The sequence below is a fragment of the Trachinotus anak genome, unplaced genomic scaffold (assembly GCF_046630095.1).
Source record: "Trachinotus anak isolate AG129_WGS33_773 ecotype Australia unplaced genomic scaffold, CSIRO_AGI_Tana_v1 ptg000019l, whole genome shotgun sequence".
In the NCBI taxonomy this organism is placed as follows: Eukaryota; Metazoa; Chordata; class Actinopteri; order Carangiformes; family Carangidae; genus Trachinotus; species Trachinotus anak.
In genome coordinates this window covers 4,736,459-4,757,498 of record NW_027273870.1, presented here as the reverse complement: position 1 = coordinate 4,757,498, position 21,040 = coordinate 4,736,459, and the positions used below count along the sequence as shown (strand labels likewise).

At 41.7% G+C, this 21,040-nt stretch overlaps 2 protein-coding genes across 2 annotated transcripts; both read left to right on the top strand.

Moving 5' to 3' along the window:
- The first annotated feature begins 322 nt into the window (after positions 1 to 322).
- Positions 323 to 1,265, top strand: LOC139636268 (claudin-9-like). Its single transcript, XM_071504161.1, has one exon. It carries the CDS (start codon positions 464 to 466, stop codon positions 1,130 to 1,132), a length of 669 nt encoding a protein of 222 aa, XP_071360262.1. The 5' UTR covers positions 323 to 463; the 3' UTR covers positions 1,133 to 1,265.
- A 3,784-nt stretch (positions 1,266 to 5,049) lies between these two features.
- Positions 5,050 to 16,628, top strand: slc25a10b (solute carrier family 25 member 10b). The gene is made up of 11 exons (XM_071504160.1): positions 5,050 to 5,633; positions 10,792 to 10,911; positions 11,667 to 11,781; positions 11,909 to 11,957; positions 12,124 to 12,165; positions 12,255 to 12,298; positions 12,388 to 12,458; positions 13,420 to 13,512; positions 13,600 to 13,677; positions 13,789 to 13,845; positions 15,232 to 16,628. The coding sequence occupies exons 1-11, from the start codon at positions 5,544 to 5,546 to the stop codon at positions 15,331 to 15,333; spliced, it is 861 nt and encodes a 286-aa protein (XP_071360261.1). The 5' UTR covers positions 5,050 to 5,543; the 3' UTR covers positions 15,334 to 16,628.
- Positions 16,629 to 21,040: the final 4,412 nt, after the last annotated feature.

Here is a 21,040-nt window from a genome sequence, read left to right as displayed (position 1 = left end):
TGGTTTTGCTGGAGCTGTGGAATTTAGTGGTAAATTGCTTAAACCAAAGAAAAAAGGTCAAGCTGGAGTTTTTAATACTTACTTTTACAATTACATTGAGACTCCTATTTAATGGTTTTAAAGATGAGCTAAAATCTAGTATGTTTTATTTCTGAGTTGATTTAAAGTTTCTTTCTTTAACATAAATTTGCTGAAAATGATGTGACATTTACATATCTAGGTGTTAAACAAGCAAAAGTCCTGAGGAGAAGAAGGGGACCCGTCTCACCAACTCACAGTCCCTGGAGACCTCACTGAATGATTGAGAATATACTGTGAGAAGATTTGACCTTCAGTCCCTGAGTAGGCCTACTAAGCTCTCAACAACCTCCTTGTGAGTAAAACCAGAATAAAATCTGGACTCTGGATTTTCTGAGGAACATTTTGTTGATGTTGAGAGCGTTCTAAGGTTTCTTCAGTGATCATGGCATCAACAGGTCTCCAGCTGCTGGGCTTGGTCTTGGCTGTACTGGGTTGGGTGTTCGGGGCACTGGTGTGCGCGGCTCCTCTGTGGCGTGTGTCTGCCTTCGTAGGCGGAGAGCTAGTGATTGCTCAGGTGATGTGGGAGGGACTGTGGATGAACTGCCTGTCTCAGAGCACAGGCCAGATCCAATGCAAGACCTATGACTCCACCCTGGCGCTGCCCATGTCTGCCCAAGCCGCCCGGGGCCTCACTGTCCTCTCCCTGCTCCTCTGCCTTCTGGCTCTCATGCTTGCGGTGGCAGGGGCCAAGTGTACTCACTGCCTTGGTGACGGTAACCAGGCCCCCAAGGCTCGGCTGGGAAGGATAGCAGGGGTGCTCTTCCTTGTGGCTGGCCTTGCCTACTTGATACCCATCTGTTGGACGGCCCATGCAATCATCAGGGACTTCTATGATCCGAATGTTGCAGCACCTCTAAAGAGAGAGCTGGGTCCAGCCCTGTACCTTGGCTGGGGGGCCAGCCTGCTGCTCCTGGTGGGGGGCTCTCTGCTGCATGTTGGCTCTTCTCCCCCAGGTGGAAGAGTGCTGCCTGTTTTCGGAGGAGCAGCGAAGGACAACCCACACACAGCGGCAGCAGGGGAGGTGAAGCAACAAGAAAAATCTTTTGTATGAGGTCACTGTATTGGACAATGCGAGGTACAAACAAACTCAGAGCTCACAACCTGGTCAGACAAGCTTCTGGAAACTCCAAGGTCACAATCCGTTAGAAAATAATCAGCCTATATTTAGTTTTAAATTAGATATCTGATACAGCTGAGTTTGTTTCTTCAAGTTATAACGTGGATTTCATCAGACTTTTTTTCCATGATTAACTACACAGCAATGGGGCTTTAACAGAATTTACATTATTTAAAGGCGTTGTGTCAGAGTGGGAGTTGAAATGAACTGTGGGAGGATTTTAGATGTTTAGATGATTATTAATGTGTGTGACTTACATTTCTCAAATACCACTCTGCCTCTGCTTGTGTTTGTGCGTGTGTGTCTGTATATGTGTGTGTGTGGGCAGTCTGTGTACAGAAGGCCAGTGTACATCGTACTTCTGTGTATGCTGGTGTTTTCATTGCAAATGAGTGGGCAGTCAGTAATGCTCGTTTATTTACTTTTTTTGCACTCCCAGGCAAATTTACTCTTTATTTTTTTCTTTTTATTTATTTCTTTATACTTTGTTTGTACATGTGTTTTTTTTGTGTGTTTTTTTTTTGTGGTTCTGCAATTTGCACATATTCAGTGCTCTTTTGTTGACATCATTGTAAACCTTCCTGCTGTCTAAGTTTTACAGCTCACTTGTTTTACTGCCATATGAGGAATAATTATTAATATTTATGTTAAATTGATTTACATTTATTACAATTTCTAGTAATAGTCATTTTGTTGATGTAGTTTGACAAAAAATAATTTGTTACTGATCTGAACAAAACTGTTTTAAATTTTCTCCCAGTGTCCTCAGGCTATAGGAGAGCTCTGAGGTGACACTCATGTTTCTAACAAATGACTATAACACAGGTATAACAATGAATGCAGTAGTTTTTATTCTCACCATGATATAAAAGTAGTCATTGGGTGTAATGTTTCATCTAGCTTTTGCTACCTAACAGTTGACTTAGTAACATTAACATGACATTGCATTGTCCACTTTCACTTTTTTGTTAATGACAGTCTTTTGATGTATAATCACTTATGCACAATAAATATATGCATTTGCTTTCCCCTACAACTGGTTGTCTTTTCAACATTAGATATAAGCTTTGTATGATAATGCACAATATCTTCCCTGCAAAACCACTGCATCCTCTGTATTGCTTTCAAGCACTGTGAAACAGTGGAGTATTCCCCTCTTTCTAATGACCTTATGTGTACACCTTGTGTGTGCAAGACTACTGGAAATGTATTTCATCAAGACAACTTATTGATCCCAGTCATTGATCCTCTACCACTATGTGTAGTGACAGCAGACATAATACACCTGGGGGCAGTAGACACTAAGTATCTGATGTGCTCTCTTGAAAGCAAACAACTGTCACTTACTAAATCATGACACCGACTGCTTATTTATATATACACAGAGTGGACAAGATCATGCAAACGATTGATGACACGTGATTAAGAGCTGTTCTCCTGCTGTCATTGTTTACCAATGCAGCATGTTTGCAATAAAGTCTAAGGCAAAGACATAATTGCTTTAGGTTTTCCATTTTGTAAAACCTCTTTAAGGTTCAGACATGCCAGTACATGTCCTTGTGGATGGTTGAACTGCTATAAATTTCTGACAGACAAACTGTCACTGGAGATACTATCACAGAAACTGACACAACATGGTGCCAAAAGCCAGCCAAGAAAAGGAGCAGATATTTGACAGTGTCTCCATTTAGTGTTGCCTGCGTGGTGCCCTGCTAACTCTGCACAACACAGAAGAACAGATTCAGGGCTGTTATTGAGGGCACAGGGCAAGAGGGTGGTATGCAAAGACCTGCTGCTCTCTGGACTGTGCCAAAAGTTCCTCTTTGTTGGAAAGGAACAAACAAGTCTATAACTTTCCTGATTAAGATATTTCTAATTTAAAAACTGTAAGTTTATTTTCAGTTGCAGGTTGCACTTGAGACAACGTATTTATCACCTAGCAACCTCAACTGCAATTTAAACACTATTTCACTTCACTTTGCATTTATCTTGACAGAGAATATGATTTAGCTTAAATAACATCCCATTCATCCTGCATCAAATATTATTACTTGCACTATATTTGGTATCAACACTGAATTAAAAAAAAAAAATCAAATGAGAATCAATACTCTGCAGCTTTCAGCTTATATTATTTGATTTACATAACACTGAGTCCCAGCAGATATAATTTGTCCCCTGTTGGCAAACAACTCTAGCAACCCGTCTGTCATATCCACTGCATGAATGGGAGACAGTCCTGGGTGTTTCCTATCGTAAAGTTTCGGAAAGCTTGGGGCACCCTGGTGTTTAGGTAACAGCCAAACTGGGCCGCCTGTCTTCCTCATCTCTTTCCCCCTCATTTTTTGCCATCTCTCTGCTAAAAATTACAAATCAGCAGGAGTAACTTCCTTTAGGGAAAACGAATAGTTAAAATAGTGGTAATATCTCTAACCCTAACCCAGCAAGCAACAGCATGGAAACATACTGGACAATCAACACAAATGTAAGATTTATGCTTTATTAAGTAGTTTCAGACACCATGTTTCATTAAAAAAAGGCTACAAGTATTAAGATATATGCTAGCTAAGCTACATAAGCTATATAATTCACCTTGGATTTACTTACCCACATAGTGAGACAGTCTGAAACAGAGTTAACGTTAACATCAAGCAAGCCAAAGATGTAAAGAACTACTGACAAACTTGAGTTATTAACCACTTAAAAATGAGAGGCACCCTACTATCATGTGCTTCATGACAAAATTAGTTGTGCAGTTGTGCAGCAAGCTGACCTTGCATTGAACGGAGGCAGAGATCTTAACATGGAAACTATTAATATCGACAGCCGCCGCCAGTATTTCATGACAGTCATAAGCATTAACGTAAGAAAAAGTTAACTGTTGTTTCGATTTTGCTCTGCCCCTCTGAAGACGGCCACACAAATGAGATTTTCTTCATATGATTTTACACCAGTGGAAGGCCACTGCCAAACAGTGGCCCATGGGCCAAATTTGGCCCTTCAACAAAAAGTTTTGGCCTTTTTGCAATGATTCCTATCTGAAACACAGATAGTTTACACCCCGATAGACATCAGACATAAATGGAAGTTTCCTGGGTGTGGATAAACCATCCATTATCTATGCCACTTATCTATACAGGGTTGTGTGTGTGTGTGTGTGTGTGTGTGTGTGTGTGTTGGGGGGGTGGGGGGGGGGGCATGCACACATACATTTGTATGCATGAGTGATTTATTGCCATATGTACTGTAGGTGCTGTTACTCTATAGTGGGTAAGATTGCATCTGCCCTCAGACAGGCTACACTCATGCAGTACAATGCAACCAGTTTTACAAGTCTGGTTAATTCTTAAAAGAAATAAAATATTCGAGACAAAATGCATTAGGAGAACTATGCTGAACAAAATGGCCCACGATGGAAGCTAATCACTGACCTCTATAGGCAGTAATTATTTTATTTACTTCATTTCAGTCACCTGGAATGAGTGTGTAGGCTTCTTTATTTGAGTCTGGTGTGTTTAATTTCCCAGATGACACATTAGTTAAATTAAATACAAAAAATTTGAGTCACACTGCTTGAAGCTGCTGCCACTGGGTGAGGAGACACAATGCGCACACACTGCCACACTGGCTTCTTCAGTGGATGTCAGTGAAACTCACCTCACTGTAACAAACAGGAGTGTTTTCGGGTCTTTTATCAAAGGGGACATGTACACACTTGTTACAGTTTTTTTTTTTTTTTTCATTCACTGGAGTTTCTGCTCCAGTGAGGAGCACGGTCCTCTTAAAGAGACAGGGGGACATTTGGCCTTTCTACAGCTGCAGGAAGGTTGCGTATCTCTTTAAAAACCGCTTGACGGCTCGTAGTGGTGAAAGTGGGGTATGTGAGTCTGTGCTGCTCGGCTTTAGCATTCTCATTCCCCGCTGTCGACCTTTAGATCCCGGGTGCCGGGCCGGGTAGGCAGCTCCGCCGTCCAAGGTGGCAATTGGCTGCGCTCTTGTCTTCTGTCTACAGCTGGAGGTCGTGGCCTAAACGCAGCAGACAGTGCACACACACACACACACACACACACACACACACACACACGGTCTGTCACGCCTAAACACACATCATGTGGAGGGAGTGTGCACGATGCTGCTAGAGCCTAAAGTCCTCCGGTCCCTGGCGCTGGCTCTTATCGGGATGTGTGAAGATTAACGAGGTTATCCGTGTCCCGTAGACCACAAGCCGCTGCCAGCTGTGCTCCTGCAAGGCAGCCGACAGAGCAGGCGGACAGCGTGTCGAGGCGGGCTGGGAGGAAGGAAGTCACCGCTGTAGCTGCACCGGACGACTGCGGAGGAAGGCACCATGACCGAGAAGCGGATGTCGCGGTGGTATTTCGGTGGGCTGGCGTCCTGCGGGGCCGCCTGCTGCACGCATCCCCTGGATCTCCTCAAGGTGAGGGGAGCTGGGGGCCAGTGAGGGTCCGCTGGGGTGTAGGCCTGAGCACCAGGCTACAGCTGTTTCCAGGAGTGGATACAGGAGACAGGCCGGATAGCAGTCATTTATCCCGCGACTGCTCATCACACTGCTGCCTCGTTTTAAGCTTTCACCGAGGGTTTCCTGTGGCTGCTGTGGGCTTTCCGTGATCATGCCACGCCGAGGTGTCACATGTCTTTGTAGTATCACTGCTATGTCGATGAGGATGTGCAGAGCAGTTAAAATGTAGGGCACAGGTTAAGGCAACTGTTCAGTGTGAAACAAGTATGAGAGAGAGAGAAAGTGCACACAATGCCTGTAGCTGTAGTTTTAGATATGAATTTATGAATGGTTCATTAGGTTGAATAAGATCACACTGACTGAGCTTTGGGTGGTGGTGGTGCAGCCTGTCATTGCCTGACAGCAGGTGTGTGTGTGTCTGTGTGTGTGTGTCTGTTCATTCTTGTTAATATAATAGAGTAAACCAGTACATCTAAACCCTGTGCCAAAAATCCCACTCTACTTGTACCTCTCTTCAGGCTGCACTGAAGTCAGCAGCACATGACCCAGATAACACTAACTGGAAGTCATGGGCTGTGTAATTATGCAGACAAGGCTGGGAATCAGCACTTTGCAGTAAAAATGTCCTCTAAAGTGCTTCGTTTCTGTCCTAAGTTGCCTCTCTGCTGGTGATGCCATATGAAATTATAGTGCCATAGGACTGAAGCATTAAATTTTGAGTCTGGTGATTTAGTTGCCTCAGTGTTCATAAAGATTGTAATTAGTGCAGCAGTAGTAGTTTTCAGTGTGGCTGTGTTACCGCTCTTCTCTCAGTACTGAAAACAACTGTATTTTTAGACCTGGCCTGTTTTGGCTTTTGGATTTCATCAAACAACATCTAAAAATAAAATATAAAAGAACAATCACACATACTACACACTGAACAAATGTGTGTTTTTATGAAGTAAGATCGGCAAGTATCCTAAAGCACAGTAATTTATCCCAAACTGTAGTGAAGTGAGATCCTCAAGCCTTTTAGTTTCTTGGATCCATTTCTTTAAACCAGGGCTTTTAATGTTTGACAAAGTTGCCCTCTGCCCCCCACCCCTCAGAAGAAAACAAGGCAACTGGAGCCCAAGCTGCAAGTGCTTTTTTTTTTCAAGTGTGTAAAAAAAGAAATTAAAAAAGAGGCTCAAACTATACAGCTAAAGTATATTAACTTATATTTGTTTACATTTTGCATTTCACAGCATTAAAAGTACACAGTTCGTTATTAGCAGCTCCTTTTTGTGGCGCACCTATGCACATACAGACAGCAGTCACTGGATTACTTTGATAGTGAAGACAACATTAAAATGTAATCATTCTCAGTCATTATTTCTGATGAACCTCAGAAATAATGACATCCTCAGAAAGTGCAAATCACATTGAATCCATACATTTGTATGTCATATCTGTGTAGTCAGACTTAATTGAGTTGTGACTCCAAGAAGAAGTGCAATTTTTGGCATTAATTGTGGCAGTTGGGCACTAAGTGTTTTGCTTCCATGAGCCGTGTATGTGCTGTAACACATTTACCGTTGTGTTGACCCTGCACTCCCGTAGATAAGATTTGAAATGAAGTTATGATTATGAGGGCAAATGTTTACTTTGTCCTTAAGAGTGTTTGAGGGCGACTTGTTGCCCCTTTAATGCCCCCCCCCCAACCCCTCCCAACAGTACAACAATGAAAAGGCTACAAGTTACTCTGTTCACCTAATATGTATTGCAGCTGAGAGTCAGCACTTCAAACTCAAAGTCACTGTTTCTCTTGAGTCCCATTGTGCTGGAGTACAGAGGCAGCAGAACAAAAGAATGTGTCACTGTCCAAATACTCACTGATTGCTTTGTAGTGCTCATGTAGTTTTACACCAATCAAAACAATCAGTACAGTCTGTACAGCAGCAGTATGTTGACTGTGCAGGCTGTTGACACTTCAGTGTTGTGGTAACACCTTGTTGATAATGGATAATTCCATAAATTTAGAAGACGGCAGAGTGGATTTGTTTTCACATATTACAGTAAATATCACAACGAGGCAAATGCATGGAAAATCACGTGTGAAATCTTCAAAGTAGTGGACTGTGCCCCGCTGTTGTGTGTTGCATGAGACCAAACTCTTCATGTGTGTAAAACACAAACTTGGTTAACCAGTTTTGTTAATAAATTACATCTTGTTCAGAATGATTCATGTGAGCAACAGAAATTTGTAAAATGACCACATCATAAGATTTCATCGTCACAAGATCATTCTACCGATTGACAATAATATAAATTCATTGCCACAGTCCTTTATCTTAACACTTCAACCATTTTTGTGGTTTCCCAGAGAACTTTCATCCTGGAATAAAATGAACCAATGAGCACACACCTCCGAGCTGAGCTGACAGTGATTAAATCACAGATCACAGTTCCTCACTCATTAAGTACTGTTGAAACATTTTACCCACAGTGTACAAGACACACAAATGAGAACTCAGTTTGTCTCTGTCAGTGGACGTTGAGACGGATGGTGACTTTGACGCAACAGTGTACAAAGCTTAAAACGGTAATGGCTTCATAATGCTGGGCACATTACTGTAAAAGCTAGCAGCTAAATTTGGGACTGAGGTGTAATTTGGAGTAGAGAATATGCGAGAGTGGTTTTCAGCACTTGACACTTAACACACATATCACAGTGCAAAGAGTGCCTAGTCATGTTTTATTGACTTCCTCCTTTGTGTTAACCCAGGCATCTATTACACCCACAGATAGGCCACGCTATTGTTATCCTAAGCTGATACAGCAGAGTTGCAGAACAGCATTTGTCAGACTTCACCTAAGAAGACAATCTTGTATCCAAACACTTACCAACGCATCTGGGTGTAATATTTCACCACAGTGTGAGCACAAGTGTTCCCGTGCACACTAGCTTGCTGTTGGTTCAATAGGACATTGTCTTAACACATTTTTGCACAACACAGTGTGGTTCCCTTTACCAGAGCTTTCAGGAAAACACCAGAGTCAGTCCTGCTTATGTCCACTTTACATTCCTTCAAGTTATAGGTTGTTTTTTTCCACAGACTGAAACCTGACTCAAAAATAGATTGTGTCCAGTTTTCAAGGCTGTAAGATTTTATTGCAGGTTTTTAGCTGTGATAGTGAATATCAATATAGATATGAATGGCAGTGTCTGTTGGTTGGTCCACTACTTCGGTCCAGACTGACATATTTTAACAACTATTGGATCAATTGCAGTGAAAATGTGTTTGGTTTCTAGTGAATGGTTTGAAATGACCTTAGTATTTAATGACTTTACCTGTTGCTCCACCAGGAGGTTGAAGTTGTCAGTCCATCCTGTTTAATATTTCTCATCTTCGAGATGGATTGGCACAAAATTCGGTAGAAACATTCATGTCCACCTCAGAATACGTGTATATGAATCATAATAACTTTGGTGAACCCTTAAACTTTCATCTTTCGCCATCATCAGGTCAAAACATTCCCTGCAGGCAGGAAGCTGACCACCAACCTCATTAGATGTTGGTATTTGAATGTAGGTTTATGACGTGAGGTGACAATGCCAACGTTAATTTGATGTAGAATACTGCCGACAGCTGACATTGATATTTTGTTGGTTTTAAGTTGTGTTGTTAAGTAATCCAAAATCCAACGTCTTCCAAAAATATTGGCATTCTAGTAGTGAGCCAAGCCAAACCGCTACGAAACATCAGCTAAACATCAAAATGTCAGTTAGCCTATGTTGGGTTTTGATGTCAACCCGTTTTTCATTCATTCATCCAACCAAAATTTGACGTTGGTCTGATGTTGTGCTACTTTGCAAATGTTAGCAGGCTAACACCCTAAATTGAAAACATTATTTCTGCTAAAACTCTGTATGTTAGCATTGGCACTGTGCGCATGTTAGCATGCTGACACTAGCAATTAGCTCACAACCTCACAGAGCTGTTGCTAGCAGCTGTAGACTTTAATCGTGTTTTCATTTCTTCTTTTAGGAGCCGTGATGACGGCCCTGTGTGCTCCAGAGGTGCTGAAAGAAAGTTAGGCAGAAAAACTTAGTTAAAACCAGCTTTGACACATCTGAAGGGGTAATCTCTATCTAGATGCAGTGACCAGTACTTTATTAAAAGATTTTGTTTGTTTCTCAGTAGTGCTCACAAATTTCAATCTCTAACTGGTTGACTGTTGGAGTTTGGGAGTCATTGAGTGCTATAATAAAATCTGGCTTGGTCTGGGCTGTAACCAGTGTGTCGGTGTAGACCAAGAAGTAGTGACTAAACAGATTATGTAAGGAAATTGAGGAAATGATTGAAAGAATGATGAATCAAGCAACCATTAAAAAGGATTGGTGATGAGACAGGGGAAACATTGTGTTTTGAAAGGCTTAGTGGCCTTCAGACTTAGATACTGATTAGAACAGAGGACGAAAGGCCACATTGTAGAGCTGCTGACCTCTGACAAGAACACACACACACACACACACTCTCTCACTCTCATACACATACATTGGCACTGCTCAGACATTTAGAGACATGGTATTATAACTGCTCCACCAATTTAGGTCATTTTGCTCATTATGGTTATTACTACTTGATGGTTGGTGGAGCTTTTTCAGATCTAAAAAAAAAATCTCATCAGGGACTAAAGATTTTAACAGAAAGACTGTGTTAAAAAACTGGAGGTGTGAGTATGAAAGGTGCGGGCATTTACCAGGCAGCTAATAAAACATAGAGTTGCACTATGGGAAGTGTAGGATCCAGTGTGTTTGGAGTTTGACCCATATTATTTACTACTATTATTTACTTTTCTTGTCTCTCACAAGGCCCCCAACTTAAAGGACATGCAATTCTAAACCACTGGAGCACTCCGTTAAGAGGTGACAGACTTAGTTGCCTAAATATGTTAACTAGTGTGTCTAAGTCACGCCACAAGGAGGAAGAAGAAGAAAAAATTGCTGTCTCAACCCCAACAGGATCACGCATTGTCTGTGTCTGCAGATTTGTTGTGTCTCTGTCGGATGTTTTCTTTATCATGCCACTGAGGTGCCTCACTTTGTATTGAAAATAACACTAATCCAAGCACATCTCTGTCTTTCCAGGTACACCTGCAGACACAGCAGGAGGTGAAGAAGAGGATGGTGGGGATGGCCATACATGTGGTGAAGAATGACGGGGTGCTGGCTCTTTATAATGGCCTCTCTGCCTCCCTTTGTAGACAGGTGTGTATGTGTCTGCAGCTTCTCGCTCTTCTCCCCACAGACATCCCATCATTTCTGTTAAAATGAGTTTGGGGTCTGTCAGCAGCCTGTGCCTAGATCCTTGACCAGGACCAGGGTATGTTCTTGCTCTTGTAGTCAAACATACTGAATTAAAATCTAAATGTTTATATAATGAAACACAGACATATGATTTTAGTCTCATTTTTATTACAAAGAGAATGATTTTACTAATTATAATTATGACTGTGTACATTTTTAAATTTAATAGCTAAAAAACACCAAACAATAATATAAATCTCACCGAAACAATAACCACAATGTGTTCATGACAATCAACTTCTGCATTTTTCTGCTTTAAAAAAGAGAGAGTATGACAGGTCACATTGGAACAGGGTTTTGAATAAATATCCTGTAACTGGTGCATTGTAATTATAATCAAAGAGATTCATATTGTTGCCTCTGTAGGTTTGCTCTGAAAAACACTTCATGTGGTAATGTTGTTTTCATGTGCAGGCACACAAAATAGCTGGTTTGTGGCAGCAGGATACTAAAAATACATCAGGAGGATAGTTGTATAAAACATAAAAGGGTTGCACTGTGTTTAGCAGGTCTGTAAACGTTGTAGGGTGGATCCACTGAGCAGAGTACAGGATTCATCCATCTGCCAGACTTTTTTTTAATTGAATCCTCCTCTCCTCTCCTCTCCTCTCCTCTCCTCTCCTCTCCTCTCCTCTCCTCCCCTCCCCTTCCCTCAGATGTCCTATTCTCTCACCAGATTTGCCATTTATGAGACAGTGAGGGACATGATGGGCAACAAAAACCAGGGCCCCATGCCCTTCTACCAGAAGGTCCTGCTGGGAGCCTTTGGAGGTGGGAGCAAACACATGTTCTGTCTCTCTGTCTCTCTCTTTCTCTCTTACAGACACAGACACACACACACAAACAGTACACATGTGCACGCGTGCGGTGTCACCCATGCAGGATTATGTGCCAACAGGTTTCACTGGTGGGTTTGTTGGTACGCCGGCAGACATGGTGAATGTCAGGTAAGATGCTATGACAATGTTCAAACTGGCATTAATATTCAGTGGAGTCTATGTATGTCTGCCACCAGTTTTCCCATTCATTTGAATGCATTTATGGTTATTTTTGGTCCATGGTTAAAACCAGGAAATAGTGCAATCAAAAGTTCTGAACTGTGTTTGCTTGAAGGATGCAGAACGACATGAAACTGCCACCCGAGCTGAGGAGAAAGTGAGTGGTATAATTTTCATTCGTCAGTTTAGATCTTCTTAATCGTTTACTGTAATTTAACGTTGGTGTTTTGTTTTGTTTTCTTTCAGCTACAAACATGCCATCGATGGGCTCTTCAGAGTCTTCAGAGAAGGTAGATCCCAAGCACTATAGTGTGTGTAATGTCATATACAGCACTCAGTGACATCATGTCTGACCTCTGACCTCTGTCCCGTCCCACAGAGGGTGTTAGGAGACTATTCTCAGGAGCCACCATGGCCTCCAGCAGAGGAGCGATGGTCACTGTTGGACAGGCAAGTCACACCACATCACATCATCACAGTCTGGTGATGGGTTTAACTTCATCAGGTGGAACCTTTGTAACTTAGAAGCATTTTAAATAACCTTTTAAGTATGAAAGAGACCCAGGGGATTCTTAGGCCGCTGAAGATAAATTTCTGTTTCTTCATTTTTGTATTTTACTTTAACACAATTTCACTCCATTTATTCTTAAACACATGAACATATTTACTAGTCACATTAAAGGTTATGTCAAATTCAGCATCCCTCTGGAAGCTCTTAAATAAGATAATTTACTTAGAGAGAATTAAATCAAAGGTACATTCATTTATTAATGCGGAGTCCATTTCCTAGATGAATAGGCCACTTCAAATGGTTCCATGTAAATATAATGCATAATGCATTAATCCAGATAACCTCAGCCCCACTTTTTAAAGCTGAACAAGAAAGTCAAATGTCCCCTGACTGATCCATGTCTCTGAGATGTTTTTATTTCAATCAAATCAAACATGCAGCTTTGCAGAGCAGATGTCTTCAAAATATTTCTGACCCTATGTGTAAAATATCTCAGGTCCAAAAATCGGTTGTAATGATCATACTGTAATTGTTAATGTCAGTTTATTGTTTATTTATTGTTTGTAAAGACAAGTAAATTTGACAATATCAGCTTACCACGGTGTCATTTTTTTGTACTACCACTAGGGGGAGCCAAATACAGACATTTTAAAACTGGATGCTGACTGGTTGTTATTTATGCAGCGTTTTTGACTGATCATGTAACTTTTTTTATATAAAGGTCAACCCAGTTAATAAACCTCATTCAACATGTGACCACCATGTGCACAGAAACAACAACAGAACACAGACATGGGAGCCATGTTTCACATCTAGACAATGCTGATTTGAAAGCAGTGAAGGATTGTGGGACACAGATTCTCATTTTTTCCTCATTTTCTCCTGTTTTTCCCCCTTTAGTTGGCATGTTATGACCAGGCCAAGCAGCTGGTGTTGGGAACAGGGATGATGGGAGATAACATACTCACACATTTTCTTTCCAGCTTCATTGCCGTAAGTATCGGGTCTCAGTCGGTGTGTGAAGTGTTACAAGGCTGGTTTGTCGACTGAGCTCAGCTCGTGTGAACTGTTCCTCTGCAGGGAGGCTGCGCTACGTTCCTGTGTCAACCTCTGGACGTACTAAAGACGAGACTGATGAGCTCAAAGGGAGAGTACACAGTGAGTAGATCCCTCCTCATCCCCCTTTATCGTCTCCTCTAATCCTTTCATTCCTGTCTTCTTATCCATCTTCTCCATTTCCCTATGTTCATTCTCACCCTCTCTCTTCAGGGGGTGACACATTGCTTACGAGAGACCGCCAAGCTGGGCCCACTGGCATTTTACAAGGTAAAAAAAAAAAACACCCCTACACCGTGTACATTAACACCCTATTATGGTTATTTAGTGCCACTGTTAATCAGGAGTTCCTTACAGGTTCTTAAATTTATTATTGCAGTTATTTGACTTACTGTCAGTCAGGATCACTGCTGGATGCACTGACCAGTGTTACCTAAAAAGGAGACCTCTTTCCTGGTTAAAAACATTCAGTCCAGGGTAGTAATAGGTGATTTACCAGTATAAGTGATTCTGCAGGGAATGTATGGACCATAAAATACATATTAATGCATTTACATACAGACAAATGAATTGAGTAGATTCATCTTAACTTACCTGTTTTTCAACCAGAATACCATAAATCAATCCTGCAGAACCTTGTCAATGAACTCATGCTGGCTTCTATTGCTGGCTTTAGTAAAAACAGTGAATAAGTCAGAAGCTGTTGTCCTGCTTAACATTTCTCCGTTTCTTAAAAGGAACTCCCACATTTATGAGGAGGTCGTATGACCTGACGCCATAGAAATCAGACAAATCGCTTACAATATCAATAGCTTACAGTTAGCTCAACTGGCTAACTGTGTGTCACAGCGGGAGGTTCATGGTTCACTGGTGAAAAATGTCAAGAGTTCTGATGCTTCCCCATCCTCCATGCAGGGTATTTATTAGTAGTATTAGTAGGTTTTTTTCTTTTTTGGGGGGCATTTAATGACTTTATTGGACAACAATAGTGGAGACAGAGAGGAAATGCGAGGAGAGAGTAGGGGAATGACGTGCAGCGAATGTTCCAGCCGGCCAGGAGTCGCGCTGCGGACTCGCTGCTCAGGGCATTTGCACCTATGTGGCATACACCCTAACCATCAGCTATCAGGCCCCCCCAGGGATGCAGGTTGTAAAGTTATTAACAACATCTTCATTTTTCACAGCAAACCAATCACTTTTGCTTTGGTGGTCTGGAAGCTGATTTATCATATCAATATTTTATCATCAATATAATTTAGAATAATCGGCTGGATGCACAACAATAACTCTGGGCTGTGTATAATGAGTCTCCTCAGTGCAGGCTGTGTTTTGGATGAATATTGTATTCACATACGGTAGCTTCTTATGATGTGATGTTGTTGCATATATTAAAACACAAATATGTGTCGGTAACCTGCCCAGCTGATCCCAGTGCTGTGTGGGAGAACAGAGTTTCATTTGCACTGCAACATAAATGATTGATGTTGGAAAGGAAAAAAATCGCATTTGCAGCACTGGGCATAATAAGGAATTATTATGTTTCAGAATGAAGGTATTGTTTACCTGACTTGCATTGTAATTGTAGCTTTAAATTGACATTTGTGATGGGAGAGAACTGCAAGTAATAATAATCTAATCTGCTGCGTTCTGTTGCAGGGTCTCGTCCCAGCAGGGATCCGCTTGATTCCCCACACAGTGCTCACCTTCATCTTCCTCGAGCAGCTCAAGAAGTACTTTGGCATTCGCATCATCTCCTAAACTCTGTGATGGGCTACTCTTTAATCCCAGCACTCAATACTTTGAGGCCAGTGAAAAAGCAATTGTAGACTGTGGCTTAAAAAGTTTGTGCCAGGAATGTGTATCCTGTAGTCCTCTACAACACTTGATGGTTTTCATTTTAGGCCAAGACATTGTTTGTGATTTAGCAGAAGTAAAAAAATGTACTTGTAAAGTTGGAAACAAACACAGTGTAGCCTTGTCATTAATTTATAATATTTCCCAAAAGCCATCACTAAAACTGACTAAACAAGCTTTTATGTAACACACATATCATTCCCACTAGTGGTGACCAAATGTGATGCACCCTGAATTTTACAGTTTTTTTCTTATCACCTCATCATTAGTTTTGAACTGGAAATCAAGAATTACAGTCACGGATTCTCCTTCCCTTCATTCCACTCCTGTCACAATTTCATTCTTAAATATTTCGGAGGAGAGGACCAAGCTTGTTTGTCTTGTGTTTTTTAAAGTAAGGAGGGAGTTAGTGGGGAAACTGTGAACCAGACAGAGCAGACTGTTGAAGGTACAATTGGCAGTGGCTCTTTTATTTTTTCCAATCCTTGTGAATTTGCAAATGACCACGTGATCTCTTTAAGTTCTAATTGTTTGAATAGAGATGCCTGTTGAGAAGCCAGTAGAGAACTGCTGTACAGTACAAGTGTACATGCAGGATTTCATCTCTAACGTTACGATTTCAGCGAGCTAGATGCATGTCAGACTTTATGACTCAGGGTGCTACTCTTTCATAAGGCACTTTACTGAAAATCCCTGGACTCATACTTACTAACCTGCTGCATAGAAACACATGCTGTACACTAAAATAAGTTCTTGAAGTAAAAATGGAAATATTTTCATTTGTGTTGGCTTTAAAATGTTAATACTTTAGTGAAATTAAGCATTCTCTCTGCTGTGCCTGCTCTGTTTAGAGACAAGTAATGTTGCCTTACAGTGTCTGTCCTGCAGGGGGCAGTATAGTAATGTGTGTAAGAATCTTCTCCTATGCTGTTAAGTCCTGAACCTTCACCCTATGATAAATTAAAAAAAGAGAGTCTCAGTGGTACTGAATGACTGTTTGCCTGCATGTTCTTGTTTTTAAGAGTTCTAATGTGAGGTACTGTACAGTAGATCAACCATAATATTGGTAATGTTAACCCTGATTTTATTCATACGCACAGAATTGAAACTGGCGGGACTCACAGTTCTGGGTGCTGTGAATTTGTATTTTGCAGATCATTCACTAAGGACTTTGGAATTAAAGTACTAATGGAAAAATATGTGTGGGTCTTTTGTGCCTGTTTTCAATAGAGTATGTCAGGCTACAAAGTTTTATTTTGGTAGTGAATGAGATTGTTGTAAACCACACCACATTTTTACAATTATTATTTTTGTCATTTCATAAATCAGCTGCAGGCCCTCTGGTTGTGTTAGATCCACGTCATAAAACAAACAGAGTGATCTTTGTGTTTCTGGTTTCTGCTGCCACAGGCTCATAGTACAATGATGCTGGCTGTGACTGGATCCGAACAAGGACATAGTTGAATGTTCTGTCAGTCCTTCACACCAGCCCGCAGACTTGGGATCAGTACCTATTTTGCAGAATTGCAGCCTCCCAGTCGGCACCGTGTGGCAGGACAGTCCACAGTTAAGTGGTGATATTCAGCTGTAATAATAAATGGCTGCAATGTGACTCTGTCCCTCTGCCTAGATGAAGATAGCTGCCCATTCCTTTATTAATACCATCCATCACATGCAAAGCATTAATGACCCTGGCCATACATGTCTACCATCACATGTATGTCTGGGAATTCATGAGCCTTATGCCTCTGAATGCACTCTGCATGTTTTCTCATTGTGCTACTTTTGCACAGCGTTGGAAGGCTGCCTATATGTACAGTGAAAAGGAAAAGCAGGCTGTGGGCAACCATAACGATGTCCTTACGTCAGATATATGCTTTTATTTTAGGAGAAACCATCACCTTATCAGCTGCACTCATTAATGATCAAATAACTCAAGTTTGGTCTCTGTAAATACTATCTGGTGTTTTCATGGGCAGTAAGTTAATTGCAGTGATTACAGATTGGTGCAAGAGGAATTTTGTCTGAAAACAAACCAATCAGCAACATTCAGAGATTCAGGATGAAAGATGTTGAGCAAAGTGAATTCATTTGTTTCTACAGCTATTTTTTTCTTTTAATGGACATCAACATGTTTCATTAATATTTTGAATAATTCTGCATATTTAAAATACCAACACTGATTGGTATTCTGCTTTTTTTTTTGACAGTTTGTAAAACTGCTGCTTGCAAGAAAAATTCCTCTATGGAAGGAGATAGTGAAGGATGTACGATTTTAATATATGAGAGGCTTTTTTTTTTTTTGTTAAATGAGAAACAAGCAAAAGGTAAATTATGGCAAAATATCTGGCCTCAAAATTTTTCCATTTTTATTCTCTGCTACATGTTCTGCTTAAAGAGACCTTGCTTTTCCTTTTGTTTTATTTAATGTTCTTTAACATCACCCTTCACAGAAGAGTGAAAAGAATGGGAAAAACATTTACCTTGCCATTAATAACGAGTGTTTGGCTCCAATCCAGCGGACCTTGCAATGAAGGACATTGCCAGTGGAAGAAACATTAGTTCCATTCATGCCATCAAAACACAAAAGTAAGCAACGGCACTGAAAAAAACAAACAAACAAAAAACTTTTGCATCTTTGTGTGAGTGAGTGAGTGACTTTTGCATCTTTTGTGTGTGAAATAGAGAGATGATGAATGAAGATGTGAGGGTGTTTTTCAAGTACCTACTCACTATCTTTTTGGATAAAATATCAAACTAAGCCCACAAAACTGGACCAAAATCAGTTAGATGTGGTAGAGTGAATATTGGACTTAGATTCATCAGGTGGCCAGAAACACAACTCCAAATGAATGCTAATGTTGCGCCACGTCTGCTGAATGTGTAAATATGCAACTGTAAGCTAGCTATCAACAACATAACATCACAGAATAACAATAACACAATAAATAAATCATGAATAACTTCCATTCACTCGGCTTTGTGTATTTCGTGGTTGATCACGCAGCGTCTGATAGTGAGCACTGATAGTGTTGGGCGAACTGTAAGTAGGAATAATAAAGTCATTCCCCTCTTCACTAACCAGTACAAGACTCTAAAGGCCAGCTGCAGTTCAGTTTAATCTGAGCATGGTCAAGGGCTCAGAGAGAAGCGATTGAGGGCTATGAGTAGAGGCTGATGTGGACACAGCAGGAACTCATATTAACTCAAAGGTCACAGTGAAACCCTGGTGACAGAGTGAAGGTGGGCTGAGAATGAAGATAACTTTCTGCCTGTTGCTCAGCACATGGTAACTAGTCTGGTAATATATATGTAATATGACTTAAAATTAAGTTGAACAATTCCCTGTCATTATTTGGTCATATTATTGCACTCACTTATAACTATGTGTAATGTGATACGCACTGATCCTCGTGATGAACAGATTTGCCACCCAACTCTAGCAAATATCAGGTCATTGTTATGTTCCGCCCTGAAACTTCATTGTTCACTCTCAACAACACTGAGAGACAAATATTGTTGTTGGTAGAGACTGAAACAGAGCTGAAAGGAGAATGGATATTAGATTTACAGAAACAAAGTTCCAAATGAATGCTAATGTAGTTCTGTCTGTTGTTCTGTCTGTAGTCACCTCAGCATTAGATCTCAGCTATAGTCCAGTCTTTTCAGCAGTAGATCAACTTCAGAGAATTATGGAAATCAAAATAACATTAAAAAGAAGTTCTTTGCAGTGTGCACTCAACAAATTGCCTTTGTTAATAAGATGTAGAACTTGCAGGAAAATATCTTTCTTTTGCTGAACAAATGCGTGCATCTTTTTTTTTCCCCATCAAAACCACAAAAATGGCATTGCCCAAAACCAAAACAAAAGTTGTGGTTATTCACCCTGAAAACCTTCTTTCTTAAAGAGACTGTGTCACCCTACCCACAGACCTAACACAGAAAGTCACACAGATTTCAGAGAATTCACCTTAACAGAAAAAGTCAACATGATGAAGGCGGGATGGCCTGACCATAACGGCTCTGCCACATAAGGCAGCAATGTGGGAGTAGAGTGGAGAGTGAAGGCAGGAAAGGAGGGCACTCTGCTGTTGGGGCTGGGTCAGTCCAACAGGTTGGTCCAAATCCAGGTGAGCCAGTTTAAGGTGTTCCACAGACTCAGGTTCTGGCTTACCACCAATGCTCATGAGAAAGTGCTTGTCTCAAGGACACGGAATGGGCCATCATATGCAGGTTGGAGGGGTTCACAGTGAGTGATGTAGTGAATGAAATCATACCCTGCTGACTGCAGACTGGAGGTGATGTGAGTCTGTGGGAGGTCATGTTGTGAAATGGGGACTGATTTGAAAACCCTGGCCTTGACTGAGTGTGGACCACTGAAGGGGCGCAGACCAGGGAGCTGGAGTGTTGGGGACGAAATACCCTGGAACATGCAGTGGCTGGCCCAAAACCAGTTCAGCAGATGAGGACTGGAGGTCCTCCTGAGGGACAGCCATGAGGCCCAGCATGACCCAAGGAAGCCTGTTGCTGTCCTTGAGGCTGGCTCGAAGTGAGGCCTTCATAAAGTGATAAAACCACTCGCAGAAGCCATTGGCCTGCTCCATGTTAAAGTGGTTGAACCTCCCTTTAGGCACTGGAACTGTGGTGTGGTGGTGAACCTTAAAGCTCATTCTCACATCTTTCTTGAACCTGTGGCAGACAAACTTGGCTGCGACCAGCCTTTGTCAGCTTTCTGCCCGGGTGGGAGAGGCCATGAACAGCGTCAAAAACACTTTGCATGGTTGCATTAGTCAGAGCAGGCTTAGTGTCCACAAATGCCTTGTACCTCTCCCAGGACCAGTCTACCATATATTTGGCGGACTTGCCTTTAAGGGCCTCCTACATGGGTCGCATGAGATGAACAGCTTGGGGGATAAAGAGGTGGTAAAAGTTTACCCTACCAAAGAACTCCTGTAGGGACTTGACTGAGGGTGGGCGTCTAAAGTCTGTTATGGCATCCACCTTCGACAGGAGTGGAAGTGTCACATCTTTGGTGACTGTATCTGAGAAAGTCAATGGTGGTCAGCCCAAACTGGCACTTGGCTGAGTTGATGATCAGCCCGTGCTGGCCAAACCACTTGAAAAGAGTCCAGAGGTTGGACAGGGGTTCTGCTTTGGAGGAGCGGGGTCAGCAGTAATCACCACACAGCTGCCTCTCGCAGCCATGCTTAGGGACAATGTGGAATTGTGAAGCTCACGGACTGCTGGAGAGGCGAATGATACAGAAGCACTCCATGTTGCTCAAACTATGCTTTGGCAACAGCAAGCTTGGCTGGGTCAAGGTGCCGAGCCCAGGCATACGAACAGAAAGTGACAGCACTGGTGTACCGTCTGCAGAGCAGAAGCCTGCCAGCCTTGCCAATGCTCATAGCCAATGCTGAGCTCTAGCCATAGCATTTGGACCACTTGGCTTTGGTTCCAAACTTTGTGTGGTAAAAGCACAGGCTGGGTCACCACTGTTGAGGAGCTGATGCCGCAGCAGTGACCAAAGAGTCTCCAGCCAGGGCAGGAAAAACCACGGCTGCACAGTGCTGCTAAAGACTCAGGAAGATATTATCAGATCCCTCAGCCA